The sequence below is a fragment of the Orcinus orca genome, chromosome 13 (assembly GCF_937001465.1).
Source record: "Orcinus orca chromosome 13, mOrcOrc1.1, whole genome shotgun sequence".
Lineage (NCBI taxonomy): Eukaryota > Metazoa > Chordata > Mammalia > Artiodactyla > Delphinidae > Orcinus > Orcinus orca.
This window is the reverse complement of record NC_064571.1, coordinates 11,892,474-11,914,062: the sequence shown is the minus strand read 5'-3', so window position 1 is coordinate 11,914,062 and position 21,589 is coordinate 11,892,474. Positions and strand designations below refer to the sequence as shown.

The window sequence follows — 21,589 nt, the reverse complement described above, 5'->3', positions numbered from 1 at the left end:
CAGTGAATACATGAACTAATTGTGGGGGGAAACCTCCAGCCAACTCACTAAGAGATATTTCCATTTCTTTATGAAAAAGTATTTTACTCTTTATACTTAATAATTATTGATCAAAATTGGTAACATTTATCTTCTTTTGCTGAATTATTTATAGTTATGGTAAATACAGATTAAGGTAAACTTATAGACATATATTTGTTGAGAAGTATGATAGGGTAATGGATTATAAACTTCCAAGCACAAATATCTAGTATAAAAATTTTGTGGTGAACTGGAATGAGAACAGACCAGGAGAAAAAAGAAAGGAATTATCTTTTCAGTTATTAAAGAAGAGTGTGTTTCTATAGTTTTTAAATAGATTATAGTGGGTATCAAATTTCATTTCATCTTGAAATGTCAATATTGACAGTGTGCCTGAAATTACATATTTGCAGCTATTTAAACTAATGATGAAAAAATGTTAGCTATTAACTTTTAAAAGTATAGGAAGGCACAGAGTTTGTCAAAATTATTTTGGGAGTATATGAACAAAAATGCTTGAAAACCACCAATCAGATGAGCTTTACAATCCCTCCCAGCCCTATTACAGCCCTCATGTCTTCGTATCATAATTTTCTGTTAGCACTCCTCAGGGGCATGTGTCGTCTTGTCATCTTTGTATCCCCTTGCAGTCTAGCACAGTGCCTAGTACAGATGCAGTAAATCTCTCCTGATTTAAACCCTTGTCATATCCTTTGTGAATTTTCTCCCTTCTCTGGCTTCATGTGTACAGAATGAAGTGACCAAATTCAGTTTGTGTCACTTGTTCCTTCTTGTACATTCTGTCTTTGTTTTTTTTTTTAATCAGATCTATCTGACGTGAGTTGTCTGAGGCCAGGAGTCAGAGACTGAAGTTCTATCCCCAACCCTGCCTCTTAACACCCTGCCTGACCTTGGGCAGCTCACGTTCCCTCTCAGATGAAGGGGCTCAATTTAATGATCTCCAAAATCCCTTCCAGCTCGAATGGTGTGTATTTGCCTATTGATTGCAGGCTATTCTGCTAGCCTAATGACTCTTCTAAGCCTAGTTTTTCTCTCAATGAAGTACTTGAAACTAACTGCATGACCAGTTCTACCACTTACAGTAAGTTAGCAAGGCCAGGCTGATCTAAAATAAAGATATAAAAACTGTACAAGAGAGAAAATATTTGCAAATCTTATATATGATAAAGATCTAGGACCCAGGATAAATAAAGCACTCTTACAACTCAACAATAAAAAGACAGCCCAATTTCTAAATGGACAAAGGATCTGAATAGAAATTTCTCCAAAGAAAGTATACAAATGGGAAATAAGGACATGAAAAGATGCTCAACATTAGGGAAATGCAAATAAAAATCACCGTGAGATACCACTTCACACCCACTAGGATGGTTATAATCAAAAAGACAGATAATATGTGTTGGGGAGGATGTGGAGAAATTAGAACCCCTATGCATTACTGGTGGGAATGTAAAATGGTGCAGTACCTTTGGAAAATAGTTTGACAGTTCCTCAGAAGTTAATCATAGAGCTACCATATGACCCGGCAATTCCACTCCTAGATATGTACCCAAGAGAGTTGAAAACAGAGATATACACACACACACAAACACACAAAACTTATAGCAAATATTCATAGCAACATTATTCATAATAGCCAGAAGGTGGAAATGACCCAGATGTCCATCAATTGAATAGATAACCAAAATGTGATATAGCCATAAAATGGAATATTTATTCAGCCATAAAAAGACGTGACGTGCCTGTGTGGGGGCAAGGAATATATGGGAAGTCTCTGTACTTCCACTCAATTTTGCTTTGAACTAAAACTGCTCTAAAAATGAAGTGGGTTTTTTTGGGTTTTTTTGTTTTTTGGGTTTTTTTTGTTTGTTTTTTTTTTAGGTACGCAGGCCTCTCACTGTTGTGGCCTCTCCCGTTGCAGAGCACAGGCTCCGGACGCGCAGGCTCAGTGGCCATGGCTCACGGGCCCAGCCGCTCCACAGCACGTGGGATCCTCCCAGACCGGGGCACGAACCCGTGTCCCCTGCATCGGCAGGCGGACTCTCAACCACTGTGCCACCAGGGAAGCCCTAAAGTTTATTATTTAAAAAATAGAGTAATGAAGTGCTGATACATGCCACAACACGGGTGAATCTCAAAAACATTATGCTAAGTGGAAGAAGCCAGATTCGAAAGGCCACATATTATATGATTCCATTTATATGAAATGTCCAGAATAGGCAAATTTATAGAGACAGAAAATAGATTACTGGTTGTCCAGATCCGTGGGGAGGAGGAAATGGGGAGTGACTTCTAACAAATGTGGGATTTCTTTCTGCAGTGATGAAAATGTTCTGGAATTAGTGGCGATGGTTGTACAGTCTTTTGAATATACTAAAACCCACTGAATTGTATGCTTTAAAATGGTGACTGGGGTACAAATTATATGTCGATATTTTTTTAATATACAAAAAAGAACGAGTAAGGAATTGGAAAGTTTATACCAACATCTCTGCCTCTTCAGTAAGCAGTAATGAGCAATAATGGGGAGAGCCGAGGTTGATGTAAATGTTGGGGCTCAAGGAGTAACCCAGCTGTGGCCGCGTGAGCACACCGTCTGTCTCTCTGCCTCCCGCCCCCAGCGCTCCCCTAGAGTACCCATGAGCAACAGTGCACATGCCCCGGCCATCCTAGGGTGGCCATCTCTTCGCCCTTAAGGACAAGTGGTTCTAGTTACAGACGTCCTTTACACATTCACAAAGCTTACATAGTAATTATTCATCATATTATCAAACCAAAAATAGAGGACAGTAACTCTAGCACTGCCATATCTTTCCCTGGATAGTCTACAAATCTCTGCCAAATTCTCCTTTCTGAGTAACTGCATTCAATGCAGACACTCCAGAATCCACAGTGGCCTGTCCCTGTTATTTACCATATTAATTCTAAACACCCCTCCCTAGTTTTAAAAGTTCTCTGCAACCTAGTCCTACCTTTCTTATCCAAAATTAAATCACATGGCTGAAATATTTACTTGTTAATAATGTACAATCTAACCTTAAAACCCTTTCCTGACTTCACAAATATGACTGACTTTCTGCTGAGATGTTAGGTACTTATTCAGAACTGTTCCAGAGTATCTCAGGACTCCCAGCATATCCATACCACTGATCTCCAGGATGAGACAAAGTTTCTTGAGTGACACTCTGACCTTTACAAAGGCAGTGTTGTTTTAAGAAAATTAGTGTAGCAATACAAAGTACTAGGAGGAACTTGGGAGGTACCCTAACATAAGTCTATTATGTATGTATCTTTCCAGAGTCCCTAGAATGACACTTCACTTGGATATAATGGGCATTCAGCAAGTACTTGTTTGATGGAGCCAAATTTATTTTTGTAAACAGCAATTTTTATGTGTTCACTGCATCTCTGCTGAATTCTATCAAGCCAAAAGATTCTAATGTATTTCTAATAGGAACTCCAGTTATAAAAATCATCTATTAGTGAGTCTTTTATTTTCTCAGGATTCAAGTCTCTTAAATGAAATTATAAACAAAATAACTAGTTTTTTTATTTTAAAAACAGTGGGCTGTTGTTATGAGTTTACTTTTTTCATATCTTTCTCTGTCTTTTTAGACTATTAGACCTAAAAAGGATGTTACCAACCATGTTGCTTTGCCTGTCAAAGCTACAAGACCCATCAGCATTAAACATCAGTCCAGACCTGCCAGTATCACAGGGTCCCAGAGACCAAAGTTGGAGCCACCAAAACTTCTGGGCAAAAAAAGGCTCACTTCAGAATGTGTTTCTTCTAACCCAAACCGTAAGCCTTCCGGAAGTAGTCAACAACACCATGAATTTGGATCATCCACTACTGGAGAACTGTCAAGAAAAACCATGGGGTCACTTAATATACAGGAATTGAAAACTAAAAAGCAGCAGGTAACACAACAAGGAACTGCTAAATGTACAGACTCTGTGGACAATACCCACGTTGAAAATGAATCCTTGGGTAGCTGTCTAAAAGAGATGAATAAAGAGAACTTGCCCCAAATCTTACCAGACTCTGAGAGGAAGCCAAATCCTGAATTAGGCACCGTAAGTAAGCCAAAAACTAATCAAACCAAGAGCAGTGTGGCTCCTACTAAAGAAGTCTTGGGCAAAAGGTCAGTGCACAGTGCTGTTCTGAAAGACAGAGTCAATAAACAATTCCTTGAAGAAACACAAATCAGGATTCCACCAGAGAAGGCTCAGCAACTCTCTAGAGGAACAGATCTTGCAAGACCAGGGGGAAAACCCCCAAAAACAGTTTCCTCTCACTTTGTCCAGACACTTAACAGGACTCAAGCATCAAAGAAAACAGTGGTTAAGGACATAAAGAATATAAAGGTTAATAGGGGTAAGTATGAAAGACCAAATGAAACTAAGTTACAGTCATGCACTGTTACTGAACAGAAAGTAAAACATAGCAAACCCAGCACATACCCCAAAGTGCTTCAAAGAGGATGTAACAACAGACATCCAAACACAAAGCAAGATCATAAACCCACGCAAGCTTGTTGTAGACGTCGGACATCATATGTACTGCAAAAATCAAAAGCCATAAGCCAAAGGCCTAATTTGACAGTTGGCAGCTTTAACTCAGTCATTCCAAGCACCCCTAGCATAAGAGCAAATGGAGCCAAAGGGAATAAATGCAACAACAGCTGTCAACAAAAAGCACGGACTTTGGACTCCAAGTTGAAAAGGGCTCTTCCCCAGAACTGTTTTCTAAACAAGACAGCTCCCAGAACTCAAGCTGGTGGCACAACCGTAAATGGAAGAGGACTCCCAAATGGGACCCAAACTAATCCAAGTAAGAAGACCACAGCAGAGGATCGAAGGTACTTTATTTTAATTCCAAAATTTTGCAAAGTAAGATGACTGGGCAAATTGACCATCAGGAGTGCTAAAGTCAGGAGATGGGTCATAAATAATGGCTCCTGAGTAATTTTTAGCTGTAACTCTGAAAAACAGACAAAGCAAATATGAAGACTTGATAGAGCTGAGTGGTACATACATGTGTTCAAATTGTTCTCTGTAATTTTCTGTATGCTTGAAATAATTTATTTTTTAAAAAAGAAATTGAAACAGAACAGTTGGATAAGAAGTAGAGGTTGCAGAGGTAGACCATTCATGCAAGAAGTGCCCTGCAGGGACTGAACAGCAACAGAAGAGGCAGGGTAGGAGGAGCCAGAGTAGTGAACTTACACCGCTAGGAAGTGCAGACATGGTAGCCCCTTGTCAAGCCAACTAATGTGAAATCCGAAAAGTTATCAGAGAAGAAGGAGCAGGAAACTTCTATGAGTCTGAGCAGGCCAAGTTTTGGAAAGTACGCTAAGGCAGAGAGAAGTAATCAGTTCACATACAGAGTTCAGATGTTAGAAGTCAGGATCTCAGGCTGCTGGGAGTTAACATTAACACGTGTGATGCTTGAAACTGAGCCAAAGGATTTCATACACTTTCTGAACAGGACCAGACATATTCTGATGATGTGGTGAACCTCCCAGGAGAAGGACCTCTGTACACTTGATTGGAGTAGAAAATAAGGAGATTCCTGGCAAGGGCAAAAGGAACATGTAAAATTAGATGGTAGCTAAAAGGTATAGCAGAGTGAAGTGAGGGCAGGATTTATTCTCTGAATACAGCCCTGAACACCACTGACAAGCTCTCTGCCCTCCTGAAGAGACAGAAAATAACTTAATTCAGGGTGATGCGATTGAGAGAGGGAGGCTGGGATGACTTTAGATAGAAAGGTCAGGGGAGGTACTTTGAACAGTGACATCTGGACTGGGAAAAGGACAGTGACAGAGGGCTTCCCTGGTGGCACAGTGGTTGAGAGTCCGCCTGCCGATGCAGGGGACACGGGTTCATGTCCCGGACCGGGAAGATCCCACATGCCATGGAGCGGCTGGGCCCGTGAGCCATGGCCGCTAAGCCTGCACGTTCGGAGCCTGTGCTCCGCAGTGGGAGAGGCCACAACAGTGAGAGGCCCGCGTACCACAAAAAAAAAAAAAAGGACAGTGACAGGAAGAAGGATGAGTCTTCTGAGCAAAAAGAAAACTGAATGCAAAGGCCTTGAGCTGGTGAATGAGGAGGTCAGGGTCCCTACCCTGGAGCTTTGCAGTGTAGACCAGATAACAGACGATGGATCCTAAGACAGATTACAGTTGGGCCAAGTTTGATGACAAAAAATAGGAGGAGTCTGTGGAGAAGGATAGATCACTCTCTCATTCCTCGAGTGTTCCTTTAGCACCTACACTGGGAGATACAGTGATCAGCACACAGTCATAGTGTACTATTATGGAACATTTTTTCTGGTGTATATATGGAAAGTACTAGAATAATAAAGCCAGGTCCTAGGAATATATTAGCTTTAGAAAAAGCAAGTTCCCTCTTCATTTATGATTAGAAGCAAGGCTAAGGAGATAAGAATGCCGGGAACATAGGGGAAACACATGGCAGATGACTCAGCTTCTATCATGAAGCCGGTGAAGGTAAAGGGGAAGCAGTTAGGGCTAATATAAGCACTGTGTGGACTGTGCTGAGAAATCAAGGGAGAAACAAGAGAGTTAATAGTTACTGATTTTCTCGGGGGCTTCCCTGGTGGCGCAATGGTTAAGAATCTGCCTGCCAGTGCAGGGGACACAGGTTCAAGTCCTGGTCTGGGAAGATCCCACATGCCACGGAGCCGCTAAGCCCGTGCGCCACAACTACCGAGCCCTCACTCTAGAGCCCACGAGCCACAACTACTGAGCCCACGTGCCATGACTACTGAAGCCCGCACGCCTAGAGCCCCTGCTCTGCAACAAGAGAAGCCACCGCAGTGAGAAGCATGCGCACCGCAACGAAGAGTAGCCCGCTCGATGCAACTAGAGAAAGCCTGTGTGCAGCAGCGAAGACTCAATGCAGCCAAAAATAAATAAATTTTTTTTTTGATAGTTACTGATTTTCTGGAAAAAGCAAAGCTATAAGGACAGCAAAGCGATCAGTGACTGCTAGGAGCTGGCATGGGTGGCAAGGTTGACCACCGAGGAACACAGGGGCATTTTTGAGGGTGTTATATCTTGATTGTAGTCACAGTCACATGATTTCATGCATTTGTCAAAACTCACAGAACTGTGTACCAAAAAAGGTGAATTTTACTGTAATTAAACACGTGTTCTAAACACTATGCTAGGCACTGGGACATCCAAGGTTTCTGTCTTCATAGACCTTGGATTCTAGTGGAAAAGATAGAAAATCAACATGTTGATTAAGACAGCATAATTACAGAAAATTACCTCTTCAAGGAGTTATCATTTGAGCAGAGGACTGAAGACAGACAATACAAGACCCTGAGGGAGGAATGAGCTTGGGTTAAGTAACGGAAAAAATGCCAGAGCTCCTGGAAGGCAGTGAGTGAGGGGGAGAGTGGTGTAACATGAGGTTGTAGGCAGGAACCAACCTGCACTGCACCTCCGGCCACAGAGAACATTTTGAATTTTATTCCAAGAGCCATGGAAAGTACCTGGCCATGACTGGTTTACTTTATAAAGATCACTAGCTGCTGTGCACAGGATGAATTTGAGAAGGGTTAGAGTGGAAGGAAGGAGATGAGTTAGGAGGCTGCTGCAGCATTTCAGGCAGAAGGTGACAGTGATCTGGACAAGAATGGTGGTAGTGGAGATAGAATCAATACTGATTATATGATGATGTATTGGACGTGGGGAAAAGAAAGGACTACTCAAGACAACTCCTCGTTTTAGGCCCTAGCAACTGGGTAGATTGGGCCACTGTTTACCAATGTAGGGAAGGCTGTTTGGGAAAAGATTTGGAGATGAAAATCGAGAGCTTCGTTTTGAACAATATTAAATTTTAAATGCCTGCCAGACATCAAATAAAAGTTATCAGTTAGGCACTGGAGTTTACAAAGTTTGGGACCCTAGAGAGTGATCTGGGCTGAAATGTACGTTTGTGAGTCATAAACATGTAGTTGTAATTTAAAGAAACTGAAGAGCCTACATTCAGATGCTTGGGCCTACATGTCTTGGTGACTCCTTCAACAGTAGTCTGTGGACTGCCTAGGAGCAGGAGTGGAGAGTGAACAGTGTGGGGAGAGTGAGGATTAGGACGTGGCACCATCAGAGACTAGCTACTTAAGAAAAGAGCCCTGAAATTATTGATCTCATTAGGGGAAGAGGGGGTCATGTGTGGTAGGAGAGGGCTAAGGAACTGGGCAAAGTGGGTCACTCTGAGTGGCCACAACCCTACTGAGGGCAGAATACAGGTTTGGTGAGTCTGGTTGAGTGGCAGATACAAAGCTCATGATAAGAGAAATGGAGTGCTGAGTTAATGATCTCAGAGATGGAGGGATGTCTTAGGACAGCAATTTATCAGGAGTAGCATACAGGTAAAAATTTTCAGAGAAAAATATTGAAAAATAAACAGGAAATTAAGGAGTTTGAAGATTGAGATGCTAACCACCTGTTGTAATCCAACTAATCCGTCTGGCATCTGCCTTCTGAAGGGTGGGGGCAACCAGTGCTTCCAATACCAATTGGTAAATTATTTTTAAAACATTCTCCTGACTTTCTAGTTGAAGGTGTTCAGTGATAATCTATGCATGTCATACTTTAGAAGCTTAACCGTGTACCAAAAAAGACCCCTAAAACCATCCCCCTTTTTAATTGTATAACAGGAAACAGTTGGAAGAATGGCAGAAATCTAAGGGGAGGATCTATAAACGGCCTCCTATGGAACTTAAAACAAAAAGAAAAATAATAGAGGAAATGAATATTTCATTCTGGAAGAGTATGGAAAAAGAAGAGGAAGAAAAGAAAGCACAACTTGAACTATCCAGTAAAATTAACAACACTCTGACAGAATGTCTGCAGCTCATTGAAGGGGTGAGTGAGAACAGTAAGCTCCAAAAGCTTTGCTGAATCTTAGAGTTTTTTAAACATTTTTGTTAAATATAGTGTAGGGGAGATAACCTCTGTCTAAGCAGAAATTTAGCTCCTCCTTTTAATAGAGAGGAAGGATAGTAATAATAAAAAACCTGTACTTAAATAATGACTCTTGTATGCCAGGTACTGTTCTAAGCACTTTACTTATATTATTTCATACAATTACATAATGACTATTACGATATTCACTTTACAAATGAAGCGGAGGCACAGAGAAGTTGGGAAATTAACCCAACTAGCCTGGCTCCAGAGGGATTCAAAAGGAACTCTGCCTTCTTCAGGTATTGAGGTCCAAAAGTAAACATTTGACATTTAGATATGAAGCTAAAGTCAAAAGGCAAGGCCGCATGTAGAATTAGATTATCCTAACGTCTCTAGGTAGCTATGAATGGCATCTAAATTGTATCTTGGATTTTGCAGATAAGGATAAAGTAAATGGTAAGCAAAGGGTATGATCCTTAGGATATTCCTTGAAGGAAAAATATATTAATAAAAAATAACTGGATAGACTTCTGTACTAAGGTCCTTGCCTGAAGCAAACTCAGTTCTGTCGTTTGACTGGTAGTATTGTATATCAGCAAAAAAAAGGAAACCTTCAAATTAGGTCTACTCTGGGTAGTTTTTTCATTAGATTCAGTTAAACATTAACTACTCTTTTGTGGAATTAAACTTCAGTTCTTTGTTCTTTCTCTTGTTTTCATTGCATTAAAAAAATACCTGAATACATTTTTATTATTAAAAGCATTTCAGATAATACAGGTAAATTACTCCCAGCACTTGCGCAGGTGCACGCACACACACAAGGTACGCACCCCAGGCTTCTCCCTGGAGGTGACCACTACTGCCCATTATCCTTCCAGACAGTTTTTATGCATTTGCTTAACAGTATAGGTATGTAGAGAAATGAAGTATATGGTTTTGTGAGTTGCAGTTATTTCAGATTTTTATGTGTGTTCTTTGGTTGTCTTTTCTTGTGTTTTCCTAGTATCAGTATTATGCTGGCTTTGTCAAATGAGTTGGGTATTTTCCTTTTTTCCTGTACCCTGAAAATAGTTTATTTGCAATTGAGATTCATTAGAATTATTTTGTTCTTTGAAGGTTTGGTAAGAACTTACCTCTAAAATCATCTGGACTTTGGGGGATAATTTTCTGTTTTTTCAATTTTTTCCATGGTCATTGGTCTATTTAGGTTTTGTATTTCTTGAACCAGTTTTAGTAATTCTGTGCCTTTTATTTAAATCAGACTTGCTAAAGATTTCTCTATTCATCTTTTTAAAAGGCCATCTTTTGGGTTTTATTTTTTTCTCTTGCATCAGTGTCTGCATCTATTTTTATGTTTATTTTTCTTTTCTAGCTTTTTTAGTTGAAAGCTTAGAGCATTTATGTCAGTCTTTCTTATTTTATTAAAAATATTTTTTAGTGCTGTCAATTTGCCTCTGAATTTAGCTTTGGTCATATCCTTCATGTGTGACTAGGTAATGTTTTGTATCAGAGTCAAGTCAGAAAAACAGAAACACAAGGTATCTCAATAGAAAGAATGGAATATGAAAGTTGGTTTCACAGTGTCTTAGGTGAGTGTCCTTGAAGCAGACCCTTCAAGGAAGAAAGGGGAACAAAGAGAGGTTGGGGATATCAGAACCTAGCAGCTAGGAGAGACAAACCCTGGAGGAAGTGGGACTCCAACTCTAAGGAGGGCATACTACTAGCAACGCTGGTGCCACCGGAGCTGGAGGAGGGGCCCTGCAGGGCTGGGATTCAGACCTTGAGAAAACGATGCTAGCTAGCCGGTTGGTGCTTTTGCCTCTGAAGGAGCACAGTGAGGCGGAGTCTGTGAATGCCAGGGTAAAAAGGTAGAGGCTGCAACCAACTGCTGCTGCCACAGTGAAGGACCATTGCTGGGGTGATGAAAGCAAATGGGAAAGAGGCAGTCCCCTCTCTTCTCCAGCCCTGCAACCTCCCTCTAGTGCCCCATACTGGCCGAGCCCATCAGAGAACTGCTGTCAAAGCAGAAAGTGATTTATAGAATTCCAGCACATTTACAGAATTCTGCACAACAAAGCAGAGGATAAAAGGTGGGTTTAGAGCTAAGAGATCATAGCCTAATAACTGACATGTTCTCATTTTCATTTCTAGTTTGAGATTTCCATTTTGAGTTCTTCTTTAATCCAAAATTATCTTAGAAGAGTATCTTTTAACTCCCAGATATGTAGTTGGTTTTGTTGGTGTTGGGTTTTGGGGGCTTCTTTATTTGTTTTTTCTGGGTGTCAGTTTTTAATTATACTGCATTGTGGTTGGTGAATGTTGAAATTTTCTTTCTGGTCTTAATGTCTGATCAGTCTTGGTGAATGTTCCAAAAGTGTTTGAAAAGGATACGTATTCTCTGTTGAACAGAAAATTCTACATGGGTATCCATTGCTCTCTGAAAGAAATATGCCAGAGTCTGTCACTGGCACTGTGATTTGTGATTGATAATTCCATTTTGTATTTCTGTCAACATTTACTTTCTACTTTTCAAACTTACGTTGTTAGGTACTAAAGATTCATGACTTGCTTTGGTTTTTCTTTTGTCTGATATTAATCTTGCCACACCTGCTTTGTTGTTCTTACAATTTGTCTAGTAAATTTTTTTCTATTCCTTTATTTTTAAAGGTATGTCTCATGAATACATACAATTTAATTTCTCTAACCAAATCTGGAACTCCCTGCTTTTAAAAAAGTGCATTTAACCCATATACATCTGTTGTAATAATTACGCATATGTTTAACTTTATCTCTGCCGTTTTATTTTGTAATTCAACTTACATGAATTATTTTTTGGTTTATTTTCCCTCATCTCTTTATCCAGTTTTCTTTATTTCATAACGAAAGCATATAAATTGAAATCACAAAAGAAAGTGGTAAGTGCGAGTTCAAACATGGTATGCAAGTTATATATTCTTCTCGTGGTTACTTTTGTTTCAAGTCTTCCACTTGAATTCTAAAGTTTGTTCACTAGTAACTTTATGTTTTTGAATGGTAAACTTTCTGAGTTGTTATGCTTGTAAAAATGTCATTATTTCACCCTCCTGCTGGATTCATAGTTTGGCTGGGGGAAATTTCTAAATTCACATGATCTTCCCTGGAAAATTTGAAGTTACTCTTTCATTTTCTTTCTTACGTCTGGAATTGTTGATTTATTAAAGTCTCATGTCAATCTAATTCTCATTCCTGTATAGGTAATCCTTTTTTTCCCTTCTGGAAGGATTTAAGATTTTCCTTTATCCCTTTTTTTTTTGGTAACTGGCCATACCATGCAGCTTGCAGGCCCTTAGTTCCCCAACCAGGGATCGAACCCACGCCCCCTGCAGTGGAAGCATGGAGTCCTAACCACTGGACCACCAGGGAATCCCCTCCTTGGTTTTCTAAGTATGGGTCTTTTTTCATCCATCTTGCTTAGCTCTCTGAGGACCTTGCAGTCTGAACACTTGTTTCTTTGTTCAGTCCTTGGGAATTTTCTTCTACAACTGCTTTGAGTGTACGTTCTGCTTTGTTCTTTCTCTACTTTTTCTTCTAGAAATTCTATTACATGGATATTGGAGTTCTTGAGTAATAGATGTATCCTCCAGAACTCTTAACTTTTCTTTTATGCTCTTCATTTCTTTGTTCTGTTGCACTGGGTTCTGGAAGAATTCCACAGCCAAATTTTCAGCACACTGATTTATTCTTCAGCAGGGTCCATGCCCCTGTTCTGCCTTTCTATTGATTCTTTTTCACAGCATTCGTTCTAGTTTTATGATGGCAATATTCTCTTATCACTCTGAAGATATTGACTACAGGTTTGTTTGTTTTTTTAACATCTTTATTGGAGTATAATTGCTTTACAGTGGTGTGTTAGTTTCTGCTTTATAGCAAAGTGAATCAGCTATACATATACGTATATCCCCGTATCTCCTCGCTCTTGCGTCTCCCTCCCACCCTCCCTATCCCACCCTCACCCTTAGGTAGTCACAAAGCACCGAGCTGATCTCCCTGTGCTATGCAGCTGCTTCCCACTAGCTATCTGTTTTACACTTGGTAGTATATATAAGTCCATGCCACTCTCTCACTTTGTCCCAGCTTACCCTCCCCCTCCCCGTGTCCCCAAGTCCATTCTCTACTTCTGCGTCTTTATTCCTGTCCTGACTACAGTACTCTTAAAATGTATTTCTCTTTGCTCCCTCAGCTGTTTGCTCCAGTGTTCATTCTTCTGGTTCTTGAGTTTTATGCCTCTTTCATGTAGTGTTGGTTTCCTCAAACATTAGTGATTCTTGACTGTGAGCTTACCCTTGTGTCTTTCCCGTCTCAGGAGAAGTAGGAGGTGCTGCCTGGCTGAGTGTGCCAGTGCCTGGCTTTCTGGGCATGTGGCTCTTCATAGTCCTCCTGGTCCAGGTCACTGCGCTGCTCTTGGTACAAGGCAGAAGAGAACCAAACCAGTGAAGCCATTTTAAAGTTCCTTTGTATGGGATTTAACCCTCTTTATCTTTATATACACCTGTGTGGATCCCCAGCACACACACATATACACCCATGACCCTTGCATACCTCTGCCATCCTTCATTCTTCTGTTAGGGTCAAGGGGAAATTCTGGTCACCATTCAGTGTTCACGTTATTATGAATGTGTAAGAAATACATGAATGGCTGATTACTCCAGGGTTGGGTTTGGTTTGGTTTTGGTTTTGCATAAAAATGGAGAACATATTTCTTACTTTCAACTATGATAAATATTTTTCTATTTGGTCTCTTAATTTAAAATTTAATGATCAGTGTCAAAATTCATCAAAACATGCTATTTAAACGGGTGCATTTTATATAAACTACTTCAATAAAATTCATGTTTTTTTAATTCAAAAAAATATTGACCAGACTGATTTCTGCATACCTTCTATGATAAATATTAGGAGAGAATAACAGCAAGACAGTAATAATTACCTCCGGGTATTTCTCTTCTCCAGGGTGAACATTCTAATGAAATAGGCGCCATTTTGTCCAGTATTCCTGAGGCTGAAAAGTTTGCTCAGTTCTGGATCTGCAAAGCCAAGTTGTTGGCAAGTAAAGGCACCTTTGATGTCATTGGGCTATATGAAGAGGCCATTAGAAATGGGGCCAGAGTAAGTATCTACCTTGAGTGGGTGACTTCTTAAAACTTCTCTTTAATACGACTTCTCTTTTGTTTGCAAAATGGCGGCTATGTAATGTTGAAGCTTCTAATTCACTTCATAAAGTTACATGCAAAATATGAAGTACGATATGTCCTTTATGAACATTTTAATTAGAATATTTATTTTGTAGAATATAGCGTTACATGTAAACCAACAGAATCACTTTCTTGTCAAGCGAATATGTCTCACTTTACACTCACTGTAGAAATAAGCACTTGTGAAAAGTAATAGCATAGAAAATTATAATGTAACGTCAATAGCCAATACTAAGAAAGTCATACCTCACCTAAAGAACCTAAAAATATATTAAACCCAACACATCAATGTCCATAAATCAATAATTCAGGGCTATTTTATGAAATAACTTTTAATCCTAAAACCTAGTAAAACCACTGTCTATATATAATTTTTTTTAATAAATTTTTCTTTATTTTTGGCTGTGTTGGCTCTTCGTTGCTGCATGTGGGCTTTTCCCTAGTTGCGGCGAGCAAGGGCTACTCTTCGTTGCGGTGCGTGGGCTTCTCATTGCAGTGGTTTCTCTTGTTGCGGAGCACGGGCTCTAGGCGCGCGGGCTTCAGTAGTTGTGGCACGCAGACTCTAGAGCACAGGCTCTAGAGCACAGGCTCAGCAGTTGTGGTGCACGGGCTTAGTTGCTCCGTGGCATGTGGGATCTTCCCGGGCCAGGGATCGAACCCGTGTCCCCTGCATTGGCAGGCAGATTCTTAACCACTGCACCACCAGGGAAGCCCTATATATAATTTTTTTAACACAGACTGCATTAAATAGTTTCATAACTCTTTTCCCTATAATATCACTTTCCATGTCATCATATATTCTACCATACCTTTTCCATGATTGTTCAGAATCAGACTTGTCCATGGACATAGTTTAAATGAATAATTTGATAAGGTCTGTTCCATAAGGCCTGATTCCCTCCCCTCCCATTTCCCACTTCCCAGAGCAAACTGAGTATTTTGTTACCTTGATAGTCTCAGATACCATATGCTTCTATTACTATTTCTTGGTTTTTCTCTCTTTAGACATGATTTGTAGACATCCAGCTATACAGGATGAGGATCTAACCTTCTTTCTCGCACACACCCACACAGATCCCCAACACACACAGACACCCCTATCACCCCTGCAGACGTTTACTGTCCTCCATATTTCCATTAGAGTCACATGGAAATTCTGGTCACTATTCAGTGTTCACATTGTTATTGACTATGTGAGAAATATGCATTGAGCCATGTGGTATACACTGTGATTACTTTTCCTTTCAAGTATGGTTTCATGGTTTTCCTGAAATTATTTTCTTGTTTTCCCTTTGCTTAGTTTTCTGAGTATTTATTATATAATTAATTCCCATACTCTTCTATAATTATCTAAATTTCTCCATACTTTTAAAACATTCGATATTCTGTTGATTTCTTTTTCTCAGAGACTTTTCTCCCAGACCCTTCTTAATCTGTTCCAGGCTCAACAGGTTGTTCTTTACCCCTGTCTTTATTGTCTGTCCTTCTGGGATCTCCTTTCACCAAAACCCTCAGATTCCCGTTTCTTCCTGCATTGCCTGATTCTTCTCCAATACTTTTCTTCTCTCACCATTTTTTTTTTGGTGGGTAGGGGGTTGTTCTCTATTGTTCATTAAATGCTTTACTCAGATGCCAGTGAAACTGGGCTGTTTCAGTATAAGAGGTGGATTTTAAAAAGCTTGTTAAAAACTCTGGACACAGATGAGGCTTTACCGTAGGGTGATTTGGCTGAGTCAGTTGACTGAAGAACCCTCCATATCAGTGTCTTCAGGTCTTCCTCCTAAGACTGGTTATATTCTCTGAAGAAGCCTCATCCAGTCTTCTTCCCAGGAACTAGAAGCCAGGCTACCAGGTGTTATGGGGGAGGAGAGAGCTGGGTGTCTCAACCTTCAGCGTGGAAACTTTCATTTATCCCTTTTATCAGTAGGCACTCCCACCCTCAATCTTGCATGATATCCCCCAGAGACTTGGAGGATACATGCCCAGTGTCCTGTTTGGATGAAGGTGGGAGGGGCACAGTCACCGGGCTGCATGGAGTTTAGGGATGCAGGGTGGATTTGGAGGTCTGACCGTATTTATTTATTTACTTGCTTACTTCCCAAGCCACGCAGCTTGCGGGATCTTTGTTCCCCAGCCAGGGATTGAACCAGGGCCATGGCCCTGAAAGCCGAGTCCTAACCACTGGACCGCCAGGGAATTCCCAGGTCTGACTGCTTTTTGACAGATGCTCAAGAGCCCTCCTGATTTTGACCCCTCCATCCATTCCTCAGCCTTTCAGGGGCTCTGGGGTTGAATCAGGTTCTTTCTTAGCCACACTGCCAGCTTAGAATTTGGCTCTTTCAAGTTGGTCAAACTGCTTACCTCTTCCTTCCACATTTGAGCTTCCAAAGTCTTGTTGCTGTTTCTTCTATTCCCTGTGGTTACTGCCTCCTTTTTAATCCCTTTAGTATAATTTCAGTAGAGTTTCAAGAGTGATTAGAAATAAATGTGTAAAAAAAAAAAAAGAAATGTGTACTCAATGCATCGTCTTTAGCTAGAAGCCTGTGAAAATGTAAAATACACTTGATGAGTGTTTTATATAATTAAGACCTTTTGCAGTATATTCTGTACATTTATTCCCATTTCTTAAGTTTACAGCCTTTTAGAGTTTGTAAAAATGTATAGATAGCTTTGCTTTTATGCTCTGTTGTCAGTTTGTATCTGTTATTTACTTGATACAGAGTCCCAGGTCAGGAAGACCAGGCTCCAAATATCATGTTCCTATGAGAATGTACAACTCATTTATGATGTTCTGCTTCATGCTGGTTAACATGCTTTAAAAAGGATGGCTATCTCAGATAATTTTATCAGAAAATTACTATTCTATAATAGTTTTTTTTATTGTTTTTTACGTTATTTTACCAAATACAAGAAGAAAGGGAAGGCTGGGGGGAAATTGCCCAGAATGCCAACTAAAGGTTATATTTAGATGATGGGATTATGGGTGGTTTTCCTTCTCAAATTTGACCTATTGTTCAGTTTTCTGTAATAAGATATATGACTTTTGGGCTTCCCTGGTGGCGCAGTGGTTAAGAATCCGCCTGCCAATGCAGGGGACACGGTTCGAGCCGTGGTCCGGGAAGATCCCACATGCTGTGGAGCAACGAAGCCCGTGCGCCACAATTGCTGAGCCTGTGCTCTAGAGTCTGCGAGCCACAACTACTGAAGCCCGTGCACCTAGAGCCCGTGCTCCGCAACAAGAGAAGCCACCGCAATGAGAAGCCCACACACCGCCATGAAGAGTAGCCCCTGCTTGCCACAAGTAGAGAAAGCCCACGCACAGCAACAAAGACCCAATGCAGCCAAAAATAAAAAAGATATATGACTTTTATAATAAAAACAAAAATTCAGTTAAGACAACACTAAAAACATATGCCAAATTTTCTCTATGGCTCGCTTTACATCTTTGGATCAGAATCTTTATGTGGGAACACATCTTCAGTGGGATTATATAAGTCAGTAAGAAAATTGATTTAGAGAAATTTTATTATAGACAACTTTCCATAAATACATCTCTTCATTAAAGTCAAGCATGCCAAAAACAAGATGGCGGCGGCCACATGAGCAAACTCCCCACCCCACCCAGGTCTCCGCTGTCGTGGTCACTGCCACCACCCACGCCGCCAGCCCCTCCCGGCATTCCTCGCGCTCGCATATAGCGCGCCAGCCTCGCACCAACCAAAAAGTGTCACCTCGGAGCACGGGACCCACCACGCCGGAGAAGCCCAAGCCTACGTGTCGGAAGCCGGCACTCCCCCCAGTCGCACACCTCGCTCTCGCCCTGCGTGGCACATGTCAGTGGGGCGAGGAGCGGTCGCTCCGCAAGATGCACGCAGCTTACCTGGCAATTAAGTAGAAAGGCCAAAGAGGCAGCTACCGCCAAGAAGCCGAGAGACTGGGAAGGGCACCGCGCAGGAAGACTCCTGATAAAGCCCTCCTGAAGCCAGTTTCTCGAATTCCCCACCAGTAGACCATCTGAGGTGCCTTCTGCAGAAGAGGATGCTTCAGTCTACAGGAGTAAATCCCAATCCAACAGAACGATTATTTGCTGTCGCTCAGAGTTGCTGAACCCTTGATCCCCAGAAAGGACTTCCACAATACATCAATGCACTTATCCAAAGCAAAGAGTGTCTGAGCCCACTCCCCATGGTTTGTTCTTGTTCAGCCTTATGAGTGTGTGAGCTACCTTTCCAATGAATGGATTTGACAGACTTTGCGTTTCTGAACTCGCCAGCAAGAAAGAATGGGGACTTCCCTGGTGGTGCAGTGGTTGAGAGTCCGCCTGCCGATGCAGGGGACGGGTTCGTGCCCCGGTCCGGGAGGATCCCGCGTGCCGCGGAGCGGCTGGGCCCGTGAGCCGTGGCCGCTGAGCCTGCATGTCCGGAGCCTGTGCTCCGCAACGGGAGGGACCACAGCAGTGAGAGGCCCGCGTACCGCAAAAAAAAAAAAAAAAAAAAGAAGGAATGGGTTAGTTTGCCCTCAGAGACTCTAAATATGTCATCCATAGAATGGACTTGTCCAGCCTGCTAAGGGTCAGCACCCCAAACACAGACTAGATTTAACTTTTGGACTACAGTATAGTATGCATCCACAAAATGGACTTGTCCGGCTTTTGCCATATCCAGACTTCTATGCCCAGGGTGGACGTGAAGAGATTTCACATTGTCCACATATGTACTAGTCTTAGCCCTCTGAGAATGTGAGCCCCCGTGCAAAAATAAGAGGTACCTATTTACCTCTCAAAGTGTCGGAGGTCTGATCATATTTCACATTCATGACACATCGTCATGGTTGTTCTATGCAAAGCCTCTCATTTTATTTATTCTTTTATTCCTGTAGCCAACTATCATTCTCTTCCTCCCACAGTTAACTTTATTGAGTTTAATGTGTATCTCTTGGTGTGATTTCATATAAAATCTGCAATTTTGTGTAAAAAAAAAAAAAAGTCAAGCATGCCAGCATTTAACCAACATTTTCTTTGTTCCTTTATTTTTCCCATAAAGCTAAAACTGAAACCTTTTAAATGTTATTTATAGTTAGACAAGAGATAAAAAGGGAAATGTTTTTGTTATAAAAAGTCTATTTGATGTTGAACAACATCGTAAGTTCCTTAGATCACTTTTTTCCATGAATGTTTTTACTACTGTTCATGTATTTTCTTCCTTCCAGCCAATACAAGAGTTGCGGAAAGTTGTCCTTAATATTTTGCAAGACCCAGACAGAACCACAGAAGGTACTACTATTTTGTATTTAAATTCATTCCCTCCAGCCACTCAAGTAGAAGTCATTGAGGAACACATAGCGGGTAAAAAAAGAATTGTAATTGAAAGTCCCCTGAAATGCCTCTTGCTTCTTGGTTTCCGTGGCCTGCCCTTTTGGCCTTCATCATCAGCTGATTCATTTCTATTCTATTATTACAAGTAAATATACTGCTCAACACCAAACAAAGGTTTCCACCAGAGCAGCCTAGACTAGGGTGTCTTGCTTCCCTGGAGAGAAGGTGAGAGGAGAAGGCAAGTGACTCTTTTTTTTTTTTTTTTTTTTTTGCGGTACGCGGACCTCTCACTGTTGTGGCCTCTCCCGTTGCGGAGCGCAGGCTCAGCAGCCATGGCTCACGGGCCCAGCCGCTCCGCGGCATGTGGGATCTTCCCGGACCGGGGCACGAACCCGCGTCCCCCGTATCAACAGGCGGACTCTCAACCACTGTGCCACCAGGGAAGCCCAGCAAGTGACTCTTTACCAGAAGACACTGAGGCAAATGGGAGAGGTGGTTTGGTTTAAGTTACATGTTTCATCATAACAAGCCCACCAACACGTATACATCCAAATTCATGTTATACCTTTAAATCATACCCATCTCAGGAATCATTTCACTTAATTCACCATTACTGTCATTGGCCAGAACCTTTAGAGAACTCTTCTATGAAAAATGTGCCAAATACAGTGAGTGACACGTTAATTATAATATTTGTTATATGAATGGAAAAAAAAAGCTACCTTGAGAAAATAAAATGGATTATTTTTATAATCTTAGAAGGTGACAAATCTTTTTCCTTTAAGTGTAGGTTTAGGGAATTGCCTGGCGGTCCATTGGGTAAGACTCTGCGCTCTCACTGCCAAGGGCCTGGGTTCAATCCCTGGTCGGAGAACTAAGATCCCATGCGTGCCACGCAGCCAAAAAAAAACAAAGGGGTAGATTGACCTTTGGGGAACAATCACGTCATGAGGAATTACAGCCAACTAACCCATTACTTTTGGGAATAAGGTTGTAGAGTACCTATACTCAGTGGTCCTCTTGCTGAGAATGATGCTACAATTCAGGTATTTGTTTATAATGTGTGGCAGTGTTCTTCAAAGGGATAAAAAGAGGAGACAGGAATCCATGCCTTTCCCACCTCTTGGCCCCTGTTGGCCTCTCTTGGGGTCTCAGCCTGATTTCCTTCCCTTAATTTTGGTTGTTATGGTTGGGCTATCATGCAAATTGTGTCAACACAAGACATTTTTTCACCTACTGTCCAAGGTGATAGCCATATGGTCACACCTGGGTAGGGAGGGATCAGAAGGTCAAGTGAATTAACTCTATTGAGTCAGGAAAATTGATCCAAGGTATGATGTAAGGGTAAGAAGAGGCCAATGATTAGTCACTAAGGGAGCTCCCTCGAGAGTGAAAGGGTAGCGGGGATCCATTCTCACAGGCCCCAAGGCTGCCTGGAGGGCTGGTTAGGAGGATGGCCTGATGTAGCAGGAAAAACTAGTTGTAGGTCCCACTCCAAATCAATTACTCTTTATTGAGTATATGGAATCCATAAGAATCACTGAGAAATCATCGTAGATAACTGCTGTTTCATTTTATTGATTTTTTAGCTTCAGTATTAAATTGCTAAATCTTTTCTTTTTGACCTTGTATACACAGGAATTACCTCTGACTCTTTAGCTGCTGAAACTAATATAACATCAATAGAAATGCTGGCCAAGAAGATGGAGTCTGGGACGTCTTGTCTTTCTCCAAAAGAGAGGGAACAGGTTTCAGCAACACCCCAAATAACCAAGTCAGAACAGGATAATCATCCTGGTATCAAATTACAGATCGCCCCGATTCCTAGGTAAGCAAACTCTAAAGCAGGCTTGTGTTCACAGGTCTAATTCAAGTCCAATTCTCAGTTTCTCCTCCCCAGATCCAGGATACCATCAGATTAGTGATACCTTCTGCCTCATACGAGGACCAGGTGGTCTAATCCATCTTTGGTGTTAAGGGAAGGAGCTGAGGGTGAGGGGAGGGTTGGAACCAGTGCCAGGAAGATCTGTGTCCTTTCTCAGTACACACGCCAT

The 21,589-nt window shown here is 41.3% G+C and overlaps 1 protein-coding gene across 1 annotated transcript in view; it reads left to right on the top strand.

Annotated features, from left to right (window-relative positions):
* The window catches only part of CKAP2L (cytoskeleton associated protein 2 like), a 30,415-nt gene that overhangs the window by 6,437 nt on the left and 2,389 nt on the right, over positions 1-21,589 (top strand). Inside the window, exons 4-8 of the mRNA XM_033400009.2 lie at positions 3,658-4,904; positions 8,741-8,948; positions 13,980-14,135; positions 19,430-19,493; positions 21,174-21,363. Of these exons, the coding sequence (XP_033255900.2) occupies positions 3,658-4,904; positions 8,741-8,948; positions 13,980-14,135; positions 19,430-19,493; positions 21,174-21,363 (1,865 nt within the window). The remainder of the gene's footprint in view (positions 1-3,657; positions 4,905-8,740; positions 8,949-13,979; positions 14,136-19,429; positions 19,494-21,173; positions 21,364-21,589) is intronic.